This window comes from Malania oleifera, chromosome 3 (genome assembly GCF_029873635.1).
Source record: "Malania oleifera isolate guangnan ecotype guangnan chromosome 3, ASM2987363v1, whole genome shotgun sequence".
Lineage (NCBI taxonomy): Eukaryota > Viridiplantae > Streptophyta > Magnoliopsida > Santalales > Ximeniaceae > Malania > Malania oleifera.
This window is the reverse complement of record NC_080419.1, coordinates 108,888,038-108,912,530: the sequence shown is the minus strand read 5'-3', so window position 1 is coordinate 108,912,530 and position 24,493 is coordinate 108,888,038. Positions and strand designations below refer to the sequence as shown.

Sequence of the window (24,493 nt, the reverse complement as noted above, 5' to 3'; positions counted from 1 at the left end):
GGCAAGAAACTCGAAGACCCTCTCATTTTCGAGCCTCCTTCGGTATCGCGTGCTATTGCCAGAGCACTCCCACTCTTCGTCGATGCTCAGATCGAGCTCCTACCAGAGATGACTCATCTCCAAAAATACTCGGTAACCCCTCTCTCACCTTGCCTCATCTGCCACAATCGGGTCTTGATGTCGAAGATTTGGGAGTAACTTTCGCCATCGGAGTACGTCTCACGTACGGCTTCCCAGACCTCCTGCGCCGTCGGCAAAAACAAATAAATTTTTCCGATTGATGGTTGCATCGAATTGACGAACCAAGCCGTGACCATGGAATTTTCGGACCTCCATCGTTGCAAGGCTACAGCGTCGGAAGGATCTGGTTTCCTTCGTTCACCGGTAAGGTAACCAATCTTTCCTTTTCCCTCAATTACCAGTTTCATGGACTGAGCCCATTTACAGAAATTTTTTCCGTTTAGTTTTTCCAATGAGAGTGGAAAGACTGTGTTATCATTCGTACTCCCACTAGACGTGACCTCTGAATCGCCGATGATGTTCGCAAAGTAGGTAGAGTCTCTGCGATCAGCCATTGTTTATCTGGGTTTAAGAAACCCTAGCTCTGATACCATGAAAGAAGAAACGATTGGAAACTAATATTTCTTCTCTGTATTGTTCTTACGTACAAACCAATATATAATACAATTACCTATTCTAAACAAGGAAACAATTTCCTATTAAATAATGTCAAATCTCCTATAATTACCTACTTTCCTAATTTGTATTTTATTTACAAAGATATTCGGGGTTGATATTTTAACAAAATGTCTATTCCTTTCTTATTTACATGTTGAATGAAATAATTAAGAATATACAAGCAATAACTATTCCGTTAATTCCCAAAATAAAACTATATTTCACCTTATTCCAATGAATAGCTATTCCCCCGAACCAAACGAGCCGTAAGTATTCTCCAACATCAACTCTCTCCTAGATAGAAAAAACTCAACCTCAAATTTTGAAATGTTGGAGGATCAGAATTAAGAAACAAAACTTGAATTCTTGGAATGTTGGCGCTTGAGTGATACAAGAAACCACGATGCTTTGGCAGCATCATAGACTTGAATTGAGAGTTGGCATCAATAAACATATAGTGAATGATAAACTCAACAATAGGAATGTTTGAAAGACTTTGAATGTCTTCAAACGCATGCATTTTCTTCCTTGCACTTTCTTCAAATTGAGTAACTCTAATAGGTTCTTTTTCTTGGTTGGTTGGTAGTGCAGGCTTCAAGATTATCTTCTTACAATTATAGTGGAAGACATATATGTTCTCATGTCCTGGAGTCACACCCAAATCATCCAACCAAGGAGACCAAGGAGTACATAGTCAATCTTCATAGATATAATATCACATCTAGGAACCAAACATCTTTAATAAACATGTAAGGTAGCGTTATCAATACAAGACATCTCATAAGGCTCTAGGTAAGGATTTGGATGAAGTTGCATATGAGTGATGCCATTTGTAGAAACCATATTCATAGAATATCTTCCATCAATGATGATTTTGCAAACATTTCTTTCACAATTGAGAAAGGAATAGAAAAGCTTGATATTGTGCCCAAGGTATAGTAAATGGCATTCCTTTTTCCAATACTTGGATTTATAAATATATCCACCATGTTGCTCTGATACCAAATGATGCAAGGGCAGCCTTAAGGTTCTGCAGCCATGGGACAGAATAGAAGAAATTGAAATGAGGAAGGAAAGAGAAGGGAGGAGAGAGGAGGTACAAGAGGGAATTCACATTCACTTCTCAAACTCAAATTCAACACAACAGCTTACAACATGGCTTCCACGCCCTATTTATATGAAAGTCTCTTCACATGAAATTACAAATAAACCCCTAAAATTACATTACATACAAGCATACCCCTAGGATATGAATCCTTACTGAATATTTGCTAGGGCGTCCCCTACGAGCGACACGTTGCACTTGAACCACCCAGGTGTAGCGAAAAGTGGGCGAGGGTGGGCTAGGTCGTCGCCCCAAAGCGACGCGCTGTGTCGGCGCCCGGGTACGGTGTCAAATATGCGAGGGTTCCTGCATCATTCTGGACGTGGGCAGGTAAAGACGTTAATTCAAGAAACTAGGATTAGATTAGCAACTTGGAATATAGGAACACTTACAAGTAAAAGCATGGAAATTGTGGATACAATGATTAGAAGAAGAATTAATATAATTTGCCTTCAAGAAACTAAGTGGGTGGGGGAGAAAGCTAGAGAAATCGATAAATCAGGTTTTAAACTTTGGTACACTGGAAAAGAAAAACGTAAGAATGGAGTAGGCATTATTATAGACAAAAACTTAAAAGATAGCTTTGTAGATGTAACTAGAGTAAGGGATAGAATTATAAAAATCAAAATGGTATTAGAACAAGAGATAATAAAGATAATAAATATCATTAGTGTTTATGCTCCTCAAGTTGGCTTAGCAGAAAATCTTAAGAGACAATTTTGGGAAGATATGGATAGTATTATACAAGGCATACCAGGAACTGAGAAAATATTTATAGGAGGAGATCTGAATGGACACGTTGGAAGAGATAATAAAAATTGTGAAAGGATACATAGAGGATATGGATATGGAGACAAAAATGAGTCTGGGGAGATGATCTTAGACTTTGCTATGTCATATGATTTTAGTATAATGATACTTGCTTTAAGAAGAGAGAAGAACACTTAATAACCTTTAAAAGTGCACAAAATAGAAGTCAAATAGATTTTTTTTTTAACTAGGAGGGTAGATCGTGTATCATGCAAGGATTGTAAATTTATTCCAGGTGAAAGTCTAACCACACAACATAGAGTCTTAGTGCTAGATATATGCATTAAAAAATGGAAGAAAAATGATAAAATAAACCAGTGTAGGAGAACTAGATGGTGGAACCTAAAAGGAGAAAATATAATAAAATTTAAAGATAAAATGATCAAAGATGGGGATTGGACCTTAGAGGATGGGATAGATTCAAATACTCTTTGGAATAGATTAGCTAGCTCTATTAAAAAGATAGCAAAAGAGATTTTAGGCGAATCAAGGGAAAAATTCTCAAATAGCAAAGAAAGTTGGTGGTGGGATAAAGATGTACAAAAAATCATAAAGACAAAAAGAATTTGGTATAAAACGTGGCAAAAAAGTAGAAACAGCGATAACTTTGAAAAATATAAGGAGGCAAGAAAAGATGCAAAAAGGGACGTTAGTGAAGCTAAATATAGATCATTTAATAGTTTGTATGATAGATTAGGTACAAAAGAAGGGGAAAGAGATATATTTAAACTTGCTAAAGCTAGAGAAAGGAAGAACAAGGACTTAGGAAATGTAAAATGTATAAAAGTGAGGATGATATTGTCTTGGTTAAGGACGAAGATATTAAAGAAAGATGGCGAAGTTACTTTAGTAAATTGTTTAACGAAAACCAAATAGAAGACTTAAATTTAGAATTGTCAAATGAGAAAAATACTAAAAATATAAGATTTATTCGAAAAATTAAAGTTAACGAAGTTAAGTTTGCACTAAAAAAAATGAAAAATGGGAAAGCTATGGGACCAGATAACATCCCAATTGAAGTTTGGAAATGCTTGGGTGATAACGGAATTATATGGTTAACTAATTTATTTAATACAATTGTAAAAACTAAGAAAATGCCAGATGAATGGAGGAAAAGCACTTTAATACCTATATACAAAAATAAAGGAGATATTCAAAATTGTAATAACTATCGTGGAATTAAACTTATGAGTCATACAATTAAACTATGGGAAAGAGTAGTTGAACAAAGATTAAGGTTAGAAACGAAGATCTCAGAAAATCAATTTGGTTTTATGCCTGGGAGATCTACCACAAAAGCTATTTATCTTTTAAGAAGATTAATGGAAAAGTTTAGTGAAAAGAAGAGGGACTTGCATATGATATTTATTGACCTTGAGAAAACATATGATAGGATACCTAGGGAAGTTCTATGGTGGGTTTTAGAAAAAAAGGGTGTATGTTGTAGGTATACCGATGTCATTAAGGATATGTAGGATGGAGTAATGACTAGTGTAAAGACTATAGATGGAGAAACTAGAGAATTTCCAATTACCATAGGTGTACATCAAGGATCTGCTTTGATTCCTTATCTTTTTGCTTTAGTGATGGACCAATTGACTAAGAGTATTCAAAAGGAGGTTCCCTGGTGTATGTTGTTTGCAGATGATATTGTATTAATTGACGAAACTAGGGATGGAGTAGAGGCTGAGTTAGAATTATGGAGAGAAGCTTTGGAATCTAGAGGCTTTAAGATAAGTAGAAATAAAACAGAATATATGAAATGTAATTTTAGTAATGATAGGAGGAATATTGGAGACAAAGTTAAACTTGATGATGAAGAAATAAATAGCACTTGTAGATTTCGATACCTTGGATCTATTATGCAAGCTGAAGGAGAAATTGAAGATGATGTAATGCATAGAGTTAAAACAGGTTGGGTAAAATTGAGAAGTTCTTCAAGTGTTCTATGTGATCGTAGAATACCCTTAAAATTGAAAGGGAAGTTTTATAGGACAGCTATAAGACCAGCTATGCTATATGGATCAGAATGTTGGGCGACGAAGAAACATAATATCCACAAAGTAAAAGTTGCCGAGATGAGGATGCTTAGATGGATGAGTGGTATAACATTGAAAGATAAATTAAGGAATGAACATATTCGTGGTAAGTTAGGTGTAGTTCCTATAGAAGATAAGATAAGGGAAGGACGACTCAGATAGTATGGACACTTGCAACGTAGGCCTTATAGTGCACCTGTGAGGAAGAGTGACTTAGTTACATTGGGGGGTAGTAGAAGGGGTAGGGGTAGACCTAAAATAACTTGGGAGGAGATAGTGAGTAAGGATTTAATATCTTTGAATCTATCAAAAGAAATGGTCCATGATCGCATAAATTGGCGGAAAAGGATTCATATAGCCAACCCCACTTAGTGGGACTAAGGCTTGGTTTTGTTGTTGTTGTTGTTGTTTACAAGCATACCCCTAGAATACACAAATACTACAAACAAACCCCCAAATGCACATAATACCATATTGATTAAACCAAACACATAATAAACTACTAACTAAACCCAACAATCCTCGATCCAATTCTTTTTAGGTAATCTCCAACAATGATCTTCCCAAGGTCTTGCTTCTTGAGTATTCAAGGATGTACAGATGCAGATTAGGCCAAGTCACGTTTCAATAGGAGATCCATAATCAGGTATTGTATCTTTGTTAGTGGTAATATGGTTTCTTGGAAGAGTAAGAAACCAACTCTGGTGGCTAAATCAAGTGCTAAGTTAAAAGTATAGGGCCATGGTCCACAGTACATGTGAACTTATTTGGTTGAAGAACATCTTGGAAGAACTAGGTTTTCAACATTCTTGGACTGCGGAGTTGGTGTGTTACAATTAAGTTGCTATTTGTATTTCCTCCAATCTGATCTTCCATGAGCGGACAAAACAAATCGAAGTTGATTGCTACATTGTTCAGGAGAAACTTATGCAAAAGCTCATTACAACCACTCATGTGAAGTCTGATTTGCAGCTTGCTTATTTATTCACTAAAGCCTTGGGGCGTTTTCGTGTTTCATTTGTGAAAAGCTAGGAGCATATGATATATATAGGGGGAGTGTTAATATATTTTAGTTATTTAGAATTGTTAGTATGTGCTAGTGTTATGTTGGTAAGCGTGAGTTAGGAAGGTTATTATGGTCATTGGCATGAACTTAACATTTAGGGCAAAAGACACTCACCTCCCTTGAGGTTTGACAAAATGACAAAGACCTCCCTTGAGGTTTCAAAAATGACACAAACCTACCTTGAGGTTTCAAAAATGCCACAGACCTTCCCTGAGATTTGCCTAAAAGACACAGACCTCCCCCAAAAAAACTTATCTTTTCGCAAAATTCAAGCGAGGGGCTTGTATTTTTTTACAAACCTGAGGGGAGGTCCTTGGGATTATTGAAACCTCGAGGGAAGTCCCTAAAATTTTTGAAACCTCAGGGGAGGTTAGTGTCTTTTGCCCTAACATTTATTATAAACATAGGGAGAAACCTATCCCTATGATTAGGTCTTCCAATTTTACCTAATATCTAAACAACGATGAGGCCTTGGGGCATTATCCCTCTTCATCTCAAACACCCCCCCCCTGGGCGCCCGGGAACCTCTTCCATGTCAAAGGGCGCTCTAACCATGTAGCTAGGTGTCCATCAAGGGCGCTTCAATCAAAACCTTCCACCAAAACACGCGCCAAAAACTCTCAATATACAACTTCTTATAAAATTCTAAAATGGCCTCCCCTATAAACTATAATCTCTCTCCACATATCCCAACTCATCTCCAAATCATTACTATGGTGAGCCCTTCTAGCCCTATCCTGTTCACTGATCAAAACACACTCCTCCATTCTATCCAAACACTCACCAAGAATACCATTATGTGTTCCTTTATATTCAATTCCATTTTCTTTCATTCTTCCCATTTATTTTTCAAAATCTTCAATTTTTTTTCATATTTAAAACACGCCCATCCTCGAGTGCAATCATCTCTCCAAGTCTTAACACACTCCCCAAGGTCGGGTGCATCAACCACATATTTTCAAATTTGAAAGGGGTATGGCCCCACCAAATTGGATTGGCATCTAGCAACATTGGGCAACGGTCCAAATTGGGCCTAACTAAAGCCTCCTGAACAACATCTGAAAATAAATCTTCCACTATTTAATGAACAAAAAACTGTCGATACGAGAAGATACTAGCCTCTTCCTTGAAGCCACCTGAGTAAAATGACCATTAGCCAAGGCCACATCCCAAAGCCCAAAATCAGGAATATAAGAATCAAATATCCTCATATTGCTGGTTACCCTTGATCCTCTGTATCTCTTGCCAACAAACTAAATGACATCAAAATTTTGCCCCCCACCCCCACCCCCCAAAACCCCAATATTTGCTACAAAGGCAAAAAATAAATAAATGAATGAATAAAATAAATCCTAGCCAGCTTCGAGGGGGAAAAATTGCAAGAAGAGGAGACAATAGGAAAAACATAGACGTAAACCCCCCATTTTGGAAAATATGACAATGAAATGACCACAGATGCTATTTCAGTACCCCCACACTATTATCTACCCCCCCCCCCCCCCCGGTACACTCCAAAGGGAAGGCAAAACACAATCTTTGAAATGAGACTCCCAAATACTCCAAAATAAAAAAGCATCCACCTCCTCTACGCTAATTTCCTGAATAAAAAAATACCAAAAGACTATATTAATTCACTCTTTCACCACTGCATGCTTTATGCAATCCCCTATCCGCCGAACATTCCAAGATAGAAGCCTAATTTAATACTAATAAATTACCCAAACTCCTACTTCCCTCATCATAATTAAAGGAAGAAGTGAGTCCACCTAATTTGGTGACCTTGTTTGTAAGATTTTGACCCAAGTCTTATCTAAAAGGTTGTATGTTGTTTTAGGTTCTACCATTCTCCTTTCTAGGCAACATTTATTAAAGGTAGGTATATTTTAGATGTTGCCTTAATGCAAATGAAATTGTGGAGGATGCTAGTTGAAAATTTAGGAAAGGGATTGCTTTTAAGTTGGATTTGAAAAGGCTTATGATCTAGGGGGTTTTGGATAGGATTTTATACAAGAAGGATTTTGAGGAGAGGTAGGGGAAGTTGATTAGGTGTTTTTTTCTTCTTTTTTTCTGCAATGATTGTTAAAGATCATCCTAAAGCTTAGATCTCCACTTCGAGAGTTTATGTCAAGGTGATCCTTTATCTCTTTTTGCTTACTTCAGTTTTTTATGCCAGAGTAGGATGTTGATAAGGTGTGACGCTTTGGGTTTTGTGCAAGGGCTAACTGGGGATAGGGAGGAGGTTTTTTCATTATGAGTTGGGAGATGGTTCCAAAATTCAGTTTTGGGAGGCTTTATCGAAAAGTGATGTTCATATTTGTGAACCTTTTCCACATTTATATCATCTTTCCACCATTCATGATACTCCCATTATGAAAATTAGTAATAGGATAACAATAATATCCCTTGGAATGGGGAAACAAAAGAGTTCCCTGCTTTGAGTTATATCATCAATTCATGCTGTTCTCTCATTTCTCTGAAAAAAACATTTTGGTGTCTTGACAGTTATGGTAATTGTTCTGCACATCTTTCTATTCTTATCTTCTCAAGACCCCAACCCCAAAAGACAGTCCTTCCCTTTTGGAAAAGTTCATTTGAAAGGCTAGGAGTACTTTAAAGTTAAGGCATTTGTTTGATTGTGATTTTAGACCAGGTAAACACAATAATGCATTATCAAATGATATGATTGTTCTGTATAAACAGAGTTGCGAGACTATTGCTCTTCTTTTTCTGCATTGCCTTTACATTTGGAGGTTGTGGAATCTTCTGCTCAGCATTCATAAAGAGAGTTGAGACTGCTTAACTAATATGGAGGAGTTGCTGCTCGTGAATTTTTGTGAGTTTGGGCAAAGAAAGGATAGCAGAGTTTTGTGGGAGTGTTTTCCTTCCAATGATGTAACATATTTGGTTGGATAGAAATTATAGGGTCTTCAGGGATACTTTTCTTCCTCTTCACTTGCTTTGGAAAAGGGTTGCCTTCTTTCCCTCACTTTGGTTAGTGGCTAGTGCTTTTACAATATTCTCATCGAATCACATTCGGCATGACTGGAGGGCCTTGATCTACTAAGTTTTTGTGTTTTTGTTCTCCATATTTTACTTTTTTTTTTTCGGCGTGGACTCCTTGTCCTCCATACTGCATATTCTTTATTTATTTCTTTCTTAAGCTTTTTTTGGAAAAAAAAATAAAAAATCAATGTAGGATCCTAAACAACTTCTTCGCTGGTTTCCAACTTCTTACTCACATTCTTCTCCCCCTACAGTAGGGCCCCTATGCAAAAACCTATAGTTACAGCATCCTTCCTTAACCAATTGATGGAGGAGTGTTTCAAATCTCCCCCTTATAAAGCAAATCCCCCAACTCATTTTTAAGAACACTCTCCTCAAAGTCAAATCCTCAGAAATCTCATCTAATACTCCAGCCTATCAGTTGCAGGATATTAATCTAACGGTTATCACCACTGCAGGATATTGGTCTAATCCTTGTCTCATGGAACCCCTACAGATTTCATTTCTTCAAGGCCTCCAAAATAATAATGTTTCCATATCCTGAATTTATTAATTGTTGGGGGTACAAATTAAAAAAATAAATAAATAAATAATGAAAATCAGATAAATGATCAATCACTATCCCAATCACCTAAAGCCATGAGTGATAGCTTCAAACTTTAGGTTTATCTATTAATTTCAACAGTTTAAGAAGCAAAATTTCAGGACTAGTTGCAGTTGAGAGACTGGCAAAATAAAGGACTGAATTTTGACAGCAATTTATTTGTGCATCTTATATAATCCCCAGACAGATGGTACAGTGAATCCAAGACAGGCAGTTTACACTTTTTCTATAAAACGTATCCACAAGACCCATGGCTACGACCAAGCACCTGCATAAGCATCCAATCAGATTGAAGTGTTAATCTGATAACAGCATACCGTGAGAGTCGATCCAGCAGATTCTGATTTGAGCACCTCAAGGCACGGTTATAGACTATCTCTGTCCGTTTGGCAACATCATGCCAACTGTACAGTTCTTTCATCTGGAAACAAAGGTATGTAAGGAGGGCAGAAAACACAGCCAAGCATTGAATAAGTTCTGTACTTTAATAAGACCACATATTTTAATGATTTCACTGACACGAAGGTGCATAACTTGTGGATCAATCTTGGGGACCATGGATATTGCTTTCTTGACTCCTTGAACCATATCAGAAGGATCTGGCTCGGCAAGGACAACCATGTCATCTGGCAGAACCTAAAAGGACAAAGAGAAGAAGAATACATTATGTTAATATTTGAACAATAAATTTGATAACAAACTGCAGTGTAATGATGGAATTTCACCAATACCAGTGGAGGTGATTTCTAGGAAGGACTTAGAAGCCCAAGATATAATGGATAAATTGGATTTTAAAATGTGTGATACTGGTGGAATTGAAGTGCACTTTGATGGGGGTAAGTAGAAAGCAAAGAAGGGTTAGAGGGAGCTTGCTAATTTAAAGTGTTTGGTGAATTATGACAGGAAGGGATTGAAAAGGGTTTTTCTTGGTTAGGTCTGTTTTTTATTTTTTCAGACGGATCTCTTGTCCCCTTAGGTTGTAACTTCTCTTTCTCAATCTAATATACTTTATTTTATTATCTAATATACCTTCTTTTATTATCTAAAAAAATATATTTGAACTAAGAATTAAAAAATTATTTATCTATTTTAAACAACATTTTTAAAAAAAAAAAAATCTATAATTAGGCAAAGAAAGAAGACAAATTTAATAAGTTAATTAGGTATTGATCAAATATCTCCTAAGTTGGAGATATAATATCTCCTAAGTCAAGATACATGCCTCAGGGACACCTCCAACGCGTGTACTGACTGTTAATAACCCACAACTAGCAGCCTCCAGTATCGCTATGCAAAATGCTTCTGTTAAAGAGCTGCCAAAAGATAATTAAGCAATAATTGCATTTAATGCATACATGTTACAGAAAAACAAATAAATAATTAAGGGATAATTAAGCCTACCTCCTCAAAGCTTCTCCACATATACACCCACTATGATTTGCATTTCACTTACCTCGTTTATTTTATGGGTTCAAGTTAACAAACTGCCTCATGGATGAGTTATTCAGCATTTAAATTCTCTAAAATAGCCAGAATGTCCTCATAAAAACCAAAAATGAGCCACATTTTTTTACTTAAAAAAATTATATTTATTAAAAAAAAATACACACAGATACAAGCACACATATTAAAAAGTTAGAACACAATAGGAGGAGAATATTAGCATCAAAATTATAAAGACCATAACAAGTATCAACAAGCTTTACTACCACTCTTTTTGCATGTAAGTAGATTGACAAATATTTGGAATGTGTATGTTCATTCTTCTGTAGGTTCTAAAATTAGTCTATGATAAATATGATATCAAATATTAGGCTATAATAGGATACAAAATTTTTGGCTATTAGTACATGATTACAAAATCGAGTACATTCAAATTGAAAACAAATTGTGTATTTACATATGTAAATAATGATCTGCTGTACGAAAAGAAATAAAATATTGGGTTCTAGGCCCACTAATTTTGTCAATTTCAAAATTATTTTTTACACAGGTAAATAAGCATATTAGTCTTCTCAGTTGTCACAAGGATATTTTGGCCACTACAAAAATATAACATGCTAAATAATTCAGGCAGGGGCTATGTTGCTGCCTGAATTCATAAATAAATCATCCAATCCCATATTTGGGAGCTTGGAGTTCAGACGTTGAATTTGGATTTGTGTGGATTTCAACAAATGCAATACAAAAGTGTATTGAATTTCATCTAAATCAACAAATATAATCCGAGGCCTCAAATCCATGCTCTCAAACACTGCCCAAGTGAAATTATGCAAACTAACAGTAAATCTATCTGATTTTCGGACAAACCCTAAAGAGGTAGATAAAATTATCCAAAGAAATATTAAAAACAAAGCATTCTTGCAGGAGAAAAAGAATGTACAACGAAGAAGACAAGAAATCCTCATAGAAAAAAGAGAAAAATATAAATAAAATACAATCAACTTTATCAAGCCTTCCAATCCCGCTAAAAATCCTCGAAGCATGTACCCTTGAAATCACAGGTTTAAAAAACAGTATCTGCCAGTAATACCGGTAACAGTCATCGTGCAATGGTCACAGCCATCACAGATGTTGCATAACGGATAAGAGACACCACGCCTGTGGAATCACCTTTTGCATTAGCAGACTTGTTAAAATCATACAGATCCACATGTTTTGATCCTAGAATCCTACATACTAATGCTTTAAAGGATTTAGTAAATTTCAATTGAATTTAAACGTAACATAAACTACAAGTATTGGATGTATCTGGGTTGCTAAAAAATCATAAATATAAAGAAATATTAGATATAGATTGTTCATGTGTCAAACAAGAACAAGACTGCATAGCAATAGAACATATTTTTGTCACCAAATTAGGCGCAAGGAAAACACACAAAATAAAATTGAAGGAACTTGCAATATTCAATTATGTAATCTTAGGAGAGAAAAGTCAGGTTTATTTGAATGCTAATTGTTGAAGAAATGCATGCTAAGTTTCAATTAAAAATAAATCCCAAAATAATCCCACATGGCAGGCATTCCAGTCCAAGGAATGAGATTCCTAGAACTGTCATTCTGTGAGAATATTCTTCATTCCACAAACCAAACACCCCCAAAGGATCTTCGAATTCCTCTCCAACCAAATGAGCCACCCTTTGGCAAGCAAAGCACAATCCCATATAATCCTGCAGTCCTTCCTTCACCCAAACCCCCAAAATCTCAAGAGAAACAACTCCTTCATAGTTGGACAAACCAATACTCATCACAGATGCTAAAAAGAAATTGCCACAACCTCCAAGCTTATTGCAAATGCAAGAAAAGATTGAGCTTTAGTCTTGCTATGCTTATACAGAACAGACATCTCAATGAGAAAGCCTTATTATGCCTCTTCATCTGGTCTTCTATGGTTGATTGGCTTATCAGGAATCAGTTTTTCATGTGTTCTTCATTCCCCCCAAGATTCACATTTGCACTTTATTTTCAGAAATAAAAAAAGAATTCCAAATAATCCTCATTTTATTAAAAATATCTAATGATTATGCAAAATCTTATCTCAATCACCAATCACAATTTCAAGCTAGCTGGCCAAACAACAAAGGAAAAACAAAGAAGGGAAAAAAGTATTACTCTCATATAAAATATGTAAGTATGAATGCACCTGTTTAAGAATATGTGGCCAGAAATTAAGACAGACCGCACTTGAGAATGTGGAACAGCACCCAACATTTCAACACGATCTTGAAGAGAATGCTTTTCCCTCATCTCTTCTAGCCGCACCCGTTTAGGGCCATCTCCTCCAATAATGAAACGAACCTTAACAAACATTTCTAGATGAGATTATTGAACACAGTATAATTAGAGACATGCTAAAAACTACAATTCAACTGTCATCTATTAAATTACACCTCTAGGGAAAAAAAATCCCCACATAAAGCATTTACAGATTAAGTTTCCATAAGATAGACATCATTTAAGGATGATAGCAGTGGCCAAACGGTGTAGGATAAACCAAGTGTGGAAAGGAAGAAGAGAGTGGACATAGAAATATGAGACAGAGAAAGAAAATAGAGGGTTTGGGTGAACATTAAATAATTAATACTCAATAATCATTCCAATTCAACTTCCTCAATCAATTAGATAATACCCTTATTCTAATACTGAATATGCTTGCAAAACAAGAAAAATAAATAAGAAATAAGGAAATCTAATAATGCTCATTTTTCCAATATATAAAACCTCGAATGTACTTATTGATGACATAAAAAAATGCTACCAAGAAATAATACAAAAATAAATATGAAAATAACAGAAATTACAATAATGACCTTAAATTGAGCCAATATTTCTAAAGCCTTAATCTTGCCCATGCAGGCATCTTCAAGTTCTCCATCACGTATAAAAGGCTGGTTGCATCTCAATGAATAATATCAAGATCCAAAATTTGATGCAGATATAACAAAAATGATACCAATGCTGCTACCAAAATCAAAATAAATTTTTAAAATGCGATCTTTTTATAAAATAATAACAATAATAATAATAAGATTGACATCATAAATACTCCCTATATCCATATAATAGCAATTTTTCACCTTTGCAATTCACCAGACCATGAAGTACACTTAATATTGTTCACGCTACCATTGATTCCTGTTGCATCAATGATAACAATAAAAGGGAAGGGGGACAAAAATTGCCAAACATATCAACTCAAATGATGATAAATATGATAATTCAAAACTTAAAGCGAGTCATGATGTCAATTGGTCACCCCTGAGGCCTAAGCCATGTGGTAAAGCGCCAGGTAGAGTGCAGGAGACCCAAGGTTCGAATCCTACTGTAACCACTTTGCATTTAAGTTGTTAGGCTGTGGGGCAACAATCCCCCACTCCCCTGGTTGCATGTGCAACACATGGAGAGAAACAATTTTCCAAGGATAAATTGAAAGGCAGCCTATGAGTGCTCTCCTAGCATTAGATTTATAAAAATTTGATTTTACACACCAAATATTTTGCCTAGAAACCTTTAAAAAAACAAATACTTGGCCTCCCCTAAAACAAAAATATATACATTGCTATAATCGATCATACCTCGATCAGTAACTCCAGTTAGTAATAGTAACTAATATACCACAATAATAGGGAGGCAACAGAGTTTAAAGGGAATTAAGGCTTCTACAAAAAAGAGGTGAATTATTATATTAATCCCTCTTACTATTCTTTTTTGTGTCAATTTTAAAATGGAAGGAAAAATATAAAACAGCTTTTAAAGAAGAGGAAGTAGATATCCTGAGGTTTAGAGATAGATGGTTGAATACTTTACACTTCTTGTATAACAGGGCATATGCTGTTGATATTCAATTCCTTGCAGAGTAATTTATTTATTTATTTGGATAAGAAAAAATATATTAACAAAGAACAGACAAGGTACAAAGAGAGGAGGAGAAGATGTCCACCCGAAAGCAAAAAATTGAAAGTAAAACTACACTAAAGCTGCCCTCCAATCCATTCCGTTTGAAAGTCGGACAGCAAAAAAACCCAAATGAATGAGCCCATAAAGAAGCCAAGAATACTACTCTATCCATAACCAACTAGGAGAGTCGTGCGATCCTCAAAGGTTCACGGATTGCTCTCAGTCCAAAGGGTCCATAGGATTGCAGAAAGTGCACAGCACCATAAAGCTCTTCTGTTCCTGGTCTTGTAATAGATTTTATACTTATGTTAGCACTCCATTAGTGCCCCTTAATGACACTTCTACCTCTTTTACAAATTATAAAATTTAAATTAAAAAAAAAAAAAGCAGCAGCAGCAGAAATATTACCCCTCAATATTAGGTATGCTGATGGATCCATTGATCACAGGTCTTATATACTATTTTTTTTGTCTTATTTTCATTGGGTCTCTGCACGAATACGAGCTTTAATGATAGAGGATATGGGATCTTTACTTTGATATTATCACAATCATGGTCTTAAATTTCCACGAAATTGTCGAAATTTCCATCCAAATTTCCGCTTTCCATCACCCTCGAAATCAAAACGGCAGTCAATTTCATTTAAAATTGATCAAAATCTCAAAATTTTAGCGAAAATTGTCAAAATTTTAACAATAGAATGAAATTTCCTTGGAATTCAAATGTGAGATTCATACGCAAAGTGAGATTCTCTCTTAATCTATCTTATTTTTCGGTTACAACTTGCAACAAATATTGTTACAAGGGCTTTGAAATTATATGAAAAATTAAACTTACAACAACATTTTATTTAACCATTTATATCTAAATTATCTTTGCTTGTATAATAAATAATATTTAATTGACTTATGAATTCCATTTATATTAACTGAATATATTTAATATACATATTATATTACAACTCCTATGCCACATACACAACATAAATGTATTTAATTTATAATATATTAGTCCTAAAACTTACATTATTATGTCTATTAACCATTTCTAAAGTTTCATAAAAGAATTCCATGCTTTACTAGAAATTTCCATAGTTTTTCAAATCAAAATCAAAATTAACATCAAAATATCCGTACTTTTGGAGTTTCGAAATTTTAGTCGAAATCGAAATTTAAGACCTTGATCACAATATTCTACGTGCAAAATATTGATAACTAGACATCGAGAAAATATTTTATTAGGAAGAGATCTCCCTCCCAATAATAAATTTTTGAAAAGGAGAACCAAATAAAGAAACTTAAAAACAGTAATAGAAGCTAAAAATTGAAAACAAGAAACCCAGCTTGTTATGTTCCTAGGACTGTTTAAAACTAAATAACAACTAAAAACTTGAAATGTTCATTTTCCCTTGGATCAAATAACAATTTACTTTGATACCACCTTTAAATCACCACAAATTTCTTCATTCTCAAGTCCTAAACAATTTAATAGTCCCACAAATAAACCTTTTATAGTCCTGTGAAATAGATTTAAAGTTCAAATCCATGAATCAATTAAAATTTTATTAGAATAATGAAATGCATAAGAATACAAACTAGATTTTGTTATAATAGAAGAATAGAAATTTTTTTAGATTAAAAAAAAACCATTAAAAACTAAACAAAATACAGTAAATGGAGAATAAGAAGTCATCCACGAATCAGCTACCAACAGTAACCCTGCCCTCCGACCCTATTTCTGATTTTTTTTTTTGAAAAAAGATATATTATAAGAGAGAAACTAACAACAATGACCCTGCCATCAGACCCTATTTCTATTTTTTTTGTTTGAAAAAAAGATATATTCCAAAGTCTTGCTCTTCAGGCCAATGAGTTGAATTCGTAGTAGCGATGGGATAAGAGAGAAATCTCAACCCAAGCAAGAATATGAAATCTTCAAAAAATAAAAATAAAAAATCCTGCTCCTGGTTTGAAGATTAGACAGCAAAATCTCCTCAAAAAATCCAAAAGAATGTCCCCATAAATAAGTAAAAGTTAACTCTTATCCTACAGCAAAGAAGGAGAAGTCATATGAGAACAACCTCATGTTCCTCCTAAGCCACAGAATCCAAAAACTGCATACACTGCACAAATCCATAAAGCCCTCCCTCTTCTACTCTTCCCAATATCTCACTAGTAAGATCCATACACATTTTTGTGGAGCTACCCACACTTCATCAAAACGAGAGGAAGGGGGACTCCAAAGCTGTCTTGCCACCCAAGAAGAAAAAAGTGTGCATTAGTCTCATAGACTCATAGCACAACATACGTATATCTAGGCTAATGGCCTTTTAGGGCCTCCTTGCCTATAATTAGTCATTCATATCAGTGCTGTTAAGTGTTAAAGAGTCCAGATGAAAGCCTAGACCTTGGAAAGGAACCTTAGCTTTCCAAATGACATTATACAAAGGAAATGGACTAGGGTTTGTAGGTTTTGAAAGAAAATGTTGAGATATGTTGAAATATTAATTGTCTGACTGTTAAGTTAATTTCAATATATTTCATTTAGCTTGAATTTTGATGATTTCCAAATCAATAATGATGTACATCTCGGATTATCTCAAACAATACTGTGGAAAAAATTGCATTTTGAGAGCTGATTGTTAGATGACTTGTTAAATTCATCATAACAAGACTCATCAGATGTCTTATGCATGACTGTAATTTGATTATGTGCTTGCTTACATTCTGTATTTTCCTTTATGAACTTATTTATAACTCATCTATTGCATGACTATCTCACACTTACATGAACTACTATATTTTTAATCACAATTCCAAGTGTGGACTTTATTAAACATTCGAATTTGCGCTCACCAGTCAACTTAGTGTTTAAAAATTTGCCATATCCAGCACGATTTTGAGATAAATTTGATTTTGGGTTGACTTAAATACATTTTGGAAAATATCTCAAATATATTTCTTGATTGACCAATTATTTAAAATTTAAATCCTCGATTGATACAATCACAATATGAATCCCTTTAAGATTGTTTTTAGCTGCAATCCTTCAACCTTGTTCAACCTATTTTAGTTATTGTTAATAGATTTTTTGAAATCCTAATTGAACCTAACATTGTTAACTTTGTAGGGTGATTTACTAGCAAGCTAGCCAGGAGCCTAGATAAGTGTTGAAATTGTCTTACACAAGGAACATGCAAGAAAAACAAAAAAGAAACAGTATTAGCATTCTGAGAATTCATCTAAAAAAAGGGAGGGAGGGGGGGGGGGGGGGGGAGAGAGAGCACTACTCAAGTTTTTCATTAGACAACATCTTAGAAGCTAAGTGTCTATAAGCTTGAGCTTTTCCAAAGAAACTTTCCATACTTAAGAGCTTGAAGCTTTTATGTGCTATTTCAGAATATATTCATGCTTTCATTTATTATCTTGAATTCTCTTCTCAATAGACTGAAAGTATAATACTGTCACTGGTCATTCCAGCTTTTCTAAGAACTCATCTTTTGGGTTGACTTAGTAAAAAGCATGGAATATATATACGTGTTAATCATTGTATTATTGCTATTTTACATATCTCATAGCAGGATTGGATCAAGTGATCTATGATTGTATTATTGCTATTTTACATATCTTATGGCAGGATTGGATCAAGTGATCCGTGAACACAGTTGTTTGATTTGCAATTGGCTTGTTTAGACGTGGGCGGATAGGATAGCCTGGGTTGAATGGCCCAAGGTGCTTGTTGGCTGTGTGGCCAGTTTGGGTTGAATACCTGTTGAATTTATACCAGGTTTGTCCGCATGCAATTCACACTATTTGTTGTAATAATACTTGATATATTGAAAATCCCAGGTAGGTTACTTGGGGAGTAGACATAGGTCAGGTTGATGGAACCACTATAAACCTTGGCGTTCATGTGGTTGTGGGATTGTTTTGGGTAATTATCTCTTTGCTTCTGCATTTAATAAATGCATAATAATTGGTTTAATTGGTTTGAACTAATTAGACCAATTCAGCCCCCCTCCTTCTCAAAACTCTTGGGTGTCAATACCCAAACCAATAGATGAGTAAAGAAATATCTAGAAGAAAAGGAACCCAAAGAATCCCCTAACCAGACCTGAGCAATTAAAGAATCCAATACAATTGCAAAAAAGTAAGCTCGTCAACCTCTCTTTCATTAAGACTCCTAAAGAAGTGGAACTCACAAGGAAGAAAGCCCCAGTCTAAAAGGAAAAAAATTGTAATAATCCAAAAATACTGGGCATCAGCAGCTCCAACAAAGTCTCTTCCACCAAAATGTCCTCCCAAGAATTCTATTACCACTACCCACTTTGAAACTAGTAAGAGGAAAGAACAAAGAAACTTGGGAAACAAACTTCCAATTACTCACAGGAGAAATATTGCCACTTCCCCTAGCAACCCACCCATTCTCATGAATTACATAGTTGCTTTAACAACCTGATGCCATAAGGAGTTAACCTCTAAGCAGAACCTTCATAACCATTTTCCTATCAAAGAGATGCTTTTGGACACTACATTTCCAAGCCCCAACCCCCAGACTAAGATCCCCTAACTACACCCTAACTAACAAAATGATCCATCTTGCCCTGCCCAGAGTGAGACCCTCCCCACACTCATGGGAACCCTAAAAACTGATAAAAATGTAAATGGCAATGTAGAAAGCAAAGGACTAAAAGATGAAATCATCTATTAAGCCTTTAAATTTACTCTTTAACTTTCCTAGAATAATCCATTTGTCCATGAAAGTAGGAAAATAATGAAAATATTTCATAGAAATCTTTTCTTATTTTTTCAAATTTTTAGAAACTTGGGTGTACTTTTATTTTAATTTTATGTTAAATTTCACATGGCAAGTTTTTTTTAACTTTTCTTTAAAAGATGTGTACATAATGATTTAATCCACAATGTGAAATTTGAATACAAAAGTATCATGGCAATACATTGTCACAACATTTGAAACCATGAATTGGTATTCAATTGGGCACAACAGTAAAATGTAACAGAAAGTGAAAACAATCAATGCACACAAAGGCATTGCCCTCACCTGTTTCCTTAACTTCACTGAAAATAGAAAATGGAAAACAAAAAAATACCAAAAAAAAATGCATTATCTATTTCAGTGAATGGATGAGACCTTTGCCAATTGCAAACAGAAAAGCAATGAACAACAACAATGAATGGCGACAATGAACTATGATAAATTCAAACTAAGCTAAATTTATTCGAAAGAAAAGAAACGACTATAGCTTAAGAATAAAAATTATGAATCAAGTTCCCGTTCCAAATTACTTACATTGGGATACAAATGGCATACTGCAGGGATGACTTCAACGAGTAAATCTGCACCTTTTCGATAAACCAATCTACTTATCACAACTATAACAATCTCAGCACTCCCAAGTCGCTCAGGGGCAGGCTTGAACATAGCTGTGTCAACAGCATTTGGTATGACATAGACCTTTTCAGGTGGCAGCCCGGACCGGAGAACTGTGTTTTCTTTACTGGTATGAGAAACACAGATGGCTTGGCTAACATCTGCTAAAGTAAATTGCAATACCTTGTTCATGTGTATACTTCCCACATCAGCGAAACCATAAAGTGAATGATCAGTGAATACAACTTTGTACCCCATTGTGCGTGCATGCATTAATGCTTCATGACAAAGAGTTGAAAATGCTTGATGTCCATGCACTAATGATATTTTTTCCCGAATTAGAATATTTCTTATAATGGGAAGTGTTCCATAAACAGTAGGTAATGTGTTTTGCATTAGGAATGGTCTCCAAGGTACATAGTAAACTTTCAGGCCACCAGTCATATATCTCACCCCAGAACGATTACCATAAGCATGAGTCATAACCACCACCTGAATAAGCACACCATCATGAAACAAGAAGAAGAAACTCCAGGTGAAACATGATTCAAATAATATTAGATTGCAATGGATGAAAGGAAAGAGAAGACAATTTCAAGTGAAAATATCAAAATAAAATAGATAATAACCACAAAAATATTAGGTTAAATGCCACTTCACTGCCCTCTAACTTTAAGGTAGCTGCCAATTTGGTCCTTCAACTTTCAATTTAATCAATTTCATCATTGAAAATGAGATTTGACAGCATTGTAATTATTTCATTCCCTTACATTTATTGTGGATTGTTCTTTAGATCCAAAAAGAACTATATCAATTGAGAAAGGATGTACAAAGGAGGAGGATAACGAATCCTCATAAAAACAGAAACACTAAAAAAGAAAACAAAAAACAGCTAATAAAAAACTGCCAACCAATCACGCTGAACATCCTCAAAGCACATTCCATTGAAACAACCTGCAGCAACGGCCCATGATGAAGCCAAATATTGAATCTTATCCCCAATCCCAAAGACCAATAAGGCTTCCTCCCTTTAAAAGTAAGAGTGTTCCATTCAATCCAAATACCCCATGACACATCATACAACCAACATCTCCATAAACCTGACTTGTCTTTGCTCCTTCCAAACCCAAAAAACAAATAGCCAACATATCCTCCACCAGCTCTAGATAAACCCAACTTCTCCAATAAAACCAAAAAGGTTTATACATATAATCAAAATCCCCCAGCCATCCTTTGGGATGTAAGAAGCTCCCATTTCTTACATGGTTACACCTAATCTCCCAAAAAATCCTAACCAATCCTTCCTCCCTCAAAAAAAAAATTAAAAAAAATAATAATAGAAAAAGCTAACCTGTTCAACAACTTTTGCACCTCTCTTTTCTTCCCCTCATAAGTCCTAGGAGTAACAATCACATCCAATTCCTTCCCTAAAGGACTCACTAACTTAGCACCCAACCCCTCAAGGAGTTCTTGTAGGTCACAGTTGTCCGTCTCACTACCCAATGAGTTGATGGCTAAGATTTTCCCCCTTTATTAGATTACTCCTTTTGGCACCCTAATTTCAAGCATATTAGGAATGGGTAAAATACCTTTCTGAGAATGTGAATCCCTTTTATCTTCCTTATTCGTTTCAGTTACAGCACTAGCTACATCATATGTGGAAGCAGAAACAGCAGAAGAACAACAATCGGAATGAGAAATAATAAGGCCAAAGATCCCTCCTCAATTACAGTTTCTAATTGGTCATCTGTATTCTTCAAAGATGGCAAACACCAAACTGTGCTACTTTAGAGGAACTCCTTGGTCCATCATCCCCCACTTCCTCTTGCCCAAACAAAACCAATCTCCCAATGCCATTCTGAAATCCATAGACCCCTCAAATATTTTCCAAGGAGAACTGCCATCAACTGATCCAGTAAAAGACCCTTATTATCACCTGAACTCTCCAACTCATTGTCTGATTCTACCCCCTCTTTAACATCACATCCACCAAAATCTAGAACCTCCTCACACCTACCTGATACTTCAATAGCAGACAATAATGACTACAGAGCAGAATTGAGGCGGTACTCTGTTAGCGCTGAAGACCTGAATGACCTCTTGTACTATCATCAGCCATAAGCTCCTTAGAACTACCACCATCACACTACTACTACAACCATCACTGTGCTCCCAATTTCAGTCACATGTCAATGTGTGATTCACATGATAAAATATCTGATTCACAAATAGCAATTTAAATCTTTTAGGCTCCTTTTCCGTTTTATGTTTTTTTTTTTTTTTTTCTCTTTAAGTATCCATTTTTCCTCACTTTTATCTTATTTTTCCCTTCAAATAAAATTATGTGGGAAGCATATGGCTCCCTAATATAACAACAGCAGCAACCAAGCCTCAAGTCCCTCTAGGTGGGATCAACTATATGAATCTTTTTTCAGCATTTCACATGAAATAGGACAATCTCCCCAATCCTCATTAAGCTGGAGTACCGTTGAATCTTTTCTTAATGACTCAGTCCAAGTTATTGAAGGTCGACCTCCACATTTACCCCTCCTACAACCTCTAACATCAACTATAACAAAATTTGGTTCTCCACAGTATAGCTAACAAAACAAAACTATATGAAACTTTCAACTAGTTTATAAGAATAATTTGCATTATTAATAGTTTTTCATTTATTAAATAATTTATTAATATTACGTACACACATGGCTGCTACATGTCAATTGAAACTCATAATATGTGACCAACACATGGCCGCTGACATTCCACAATGAATGGACGTGGATAGAATGAAATTGACCAAATTGAAACTTCAAGGACCAAATTGATGACCACCAAACCATAAACCTCAAAACAGTAAAGTGATTTTTAGCCAAAAAACACTATTGAACATTTTAAGGCTGATAACAAATATCTTGGAGGAAATTCACTCCTTTTCAAATCTTCAATTTCAGGAAAACTCTTTGTTTACAGAATTTTGCAGGAACTTTCAGTACAAAAAGTTCTCTCACTATTATTCCCTGCCCAATCATTGGGAAGAGAATGTTTTTACATTTGTCTTTTGAGTCTTTTCTTTTGCCCCTATGTCTCTACGGCAAAGGAAGCATTGTATACCAATAACTAGAGGATATACATTACTAACAGGCAACCAGTTAAACCTACAAACTGAAAGCCATTGACCAACCTTGTGACCAAGCTTAAGCAAGCATTGAGAAAGATAATAAATGTGATTCTCCACGCCACCAAAGTTAGGGTAAAAAAAATCAGAGACCATCAAAATCCTATGTCTTTTTGGATCATCCATGACACTCAATGACTAGAAAACTCCTGCAAGAAAATTATTTGGACAATGCTCAAATATTTATGAGATAACAAATTCATCCATGATGCAAAAATAATTGCAAAGAATGGAGACCAACTGGAGGAACAGAAATCGATTCACAATAATAAATCACTCATAAAATGCGAAAGGAAGGAAAGCAAATATCATAATCTTGTCTCTCCGAACACATTACAGGGATGCTTTTGCCTCGGTTCTCTCACCCCCCCCCCCCCCCCCCCCCCTCTCTTTTCTTCTGATAGATAAGAAAGCAATCGTAGATACTGATACTCCACCTGGGTAGGTCTAAATTCCCTATATATCTCTACACAAAACCAGTCCCAAGCTCAGATAAAGAAAGAGGGTTGCATTGCACTCATACCACTCGAGCGTAGCAAAAAATGGACATTGGGGGCCTAGGCCAGGCCTGTCTAGATGAGAGCGGGTTAAGAAGGTAGTGCATGAGGCTAGGGCTAAATTAGCTACTTGGAACATACACATTTAAAGGGAAAAAGCATGGAGTTAGTTGATACTGATCCTTAAAAAAAAAAAAAAAAATTTAATTAATTACAAAAAAAAATTAATTAAATTAAATTAAATTAAATTAAATTAAAATTACAACGTTTTTAAAAAAAATTAATTAAATAATAATAATATAATATAATATAATATATTTTATATATATATATATAAGTTAAGGTTATCGTGAAGGATCAATCCTTCAGGAAACAATTTTTTTCTTTTCTTCTTCTTCTCTCATTCTGCGCAGAGACTGTGTCTCAACATGATCCTCGTGTCCTCTCTCCCACTCTCCTCCATCTTGTCTCCATTATTCGGTCGATTAAAAATCCGAAAATACCGTTAGACTCTGCTCGCCGCCACCGACATTTCTAGTGGAGCAAATTTGACATGAGAGCGGTGTAGGCATATCTCCTGGGGTAAGGTCAAATCTCAAGCTTACCTCAATTTCTCTTAAACTATAAGCCCCATTAACGAACAGAAATTGTTAGGAAATTCGTGGGGAGATTTTCTACAATCTAGTCGGAGCGAGTTTTTGAATTAGAACCCCGGTATACCAATC

General features: G+C 35.3%; 1 protein-coding gene across 6 annotated transcripts in view; it reads right to left on the bottom strand.

Annotated features, from left to right (window-relative positions):
* The window catches only part of LOC131151834 (phosphatidylinositol N-acetylglucosaminyltransferase subunit A), a 51,523-nt gene extending 27,636 nt beyond the window's left edge, over nucleotides 1–23,887 (bottom strand). Inside the window, exons 1-8 of one of the 6 annotated variants that reach the window (XR_009135767.1) lie at nucleotides 23,795–23,879; nucleotides 23,278–23,420; nucleotides 20,013–20,585; nucleotides 13,616–13,693; nucleotides 12,949–13,103; nucleotides 10,528–10,618; nucleotides 9,825–9,941; nucleotides 9,623–9,726 (exon numbers count right to left, since the gene is read on the bottom strand). Coding sequence is in view for 1 of the 6 variants with exons in the window: in XM_058103267.1 (XP_057959250.1) it covers nucleotides 9,623–9,726; nucleotides 9,825–9,941; nucleotides 10,528–10,618; nucleotides 12,949–13,103; nucleotides 13,616–13,693; nucleotides 20,013–20,585; nucleotides 23,278–23,397 (1,238 nt within the window). In the remaining 5 variants the exon portion in view is untranslated. Of the gene's footprint in view, nucleotides 1–9,622; nucleotides 9,727–9,824; nucleotides 9,942–10,527; nucleotides 10,619–12,948; nucleotides 13,104–13,615; nucleotides 13,694–20,012; nucleotides 20,586–23,277; nucleotides 23,634–23,708 lie in introns of those variants that run through there. The other 5 variants (XR_009135768.1, XR_009135769.1, XR_009135771.1 and 2 more) reach the window with 5 other exon arrangements.
* Nucleotides 23,888–24,493: the final 606 nt, after the last annotated feature.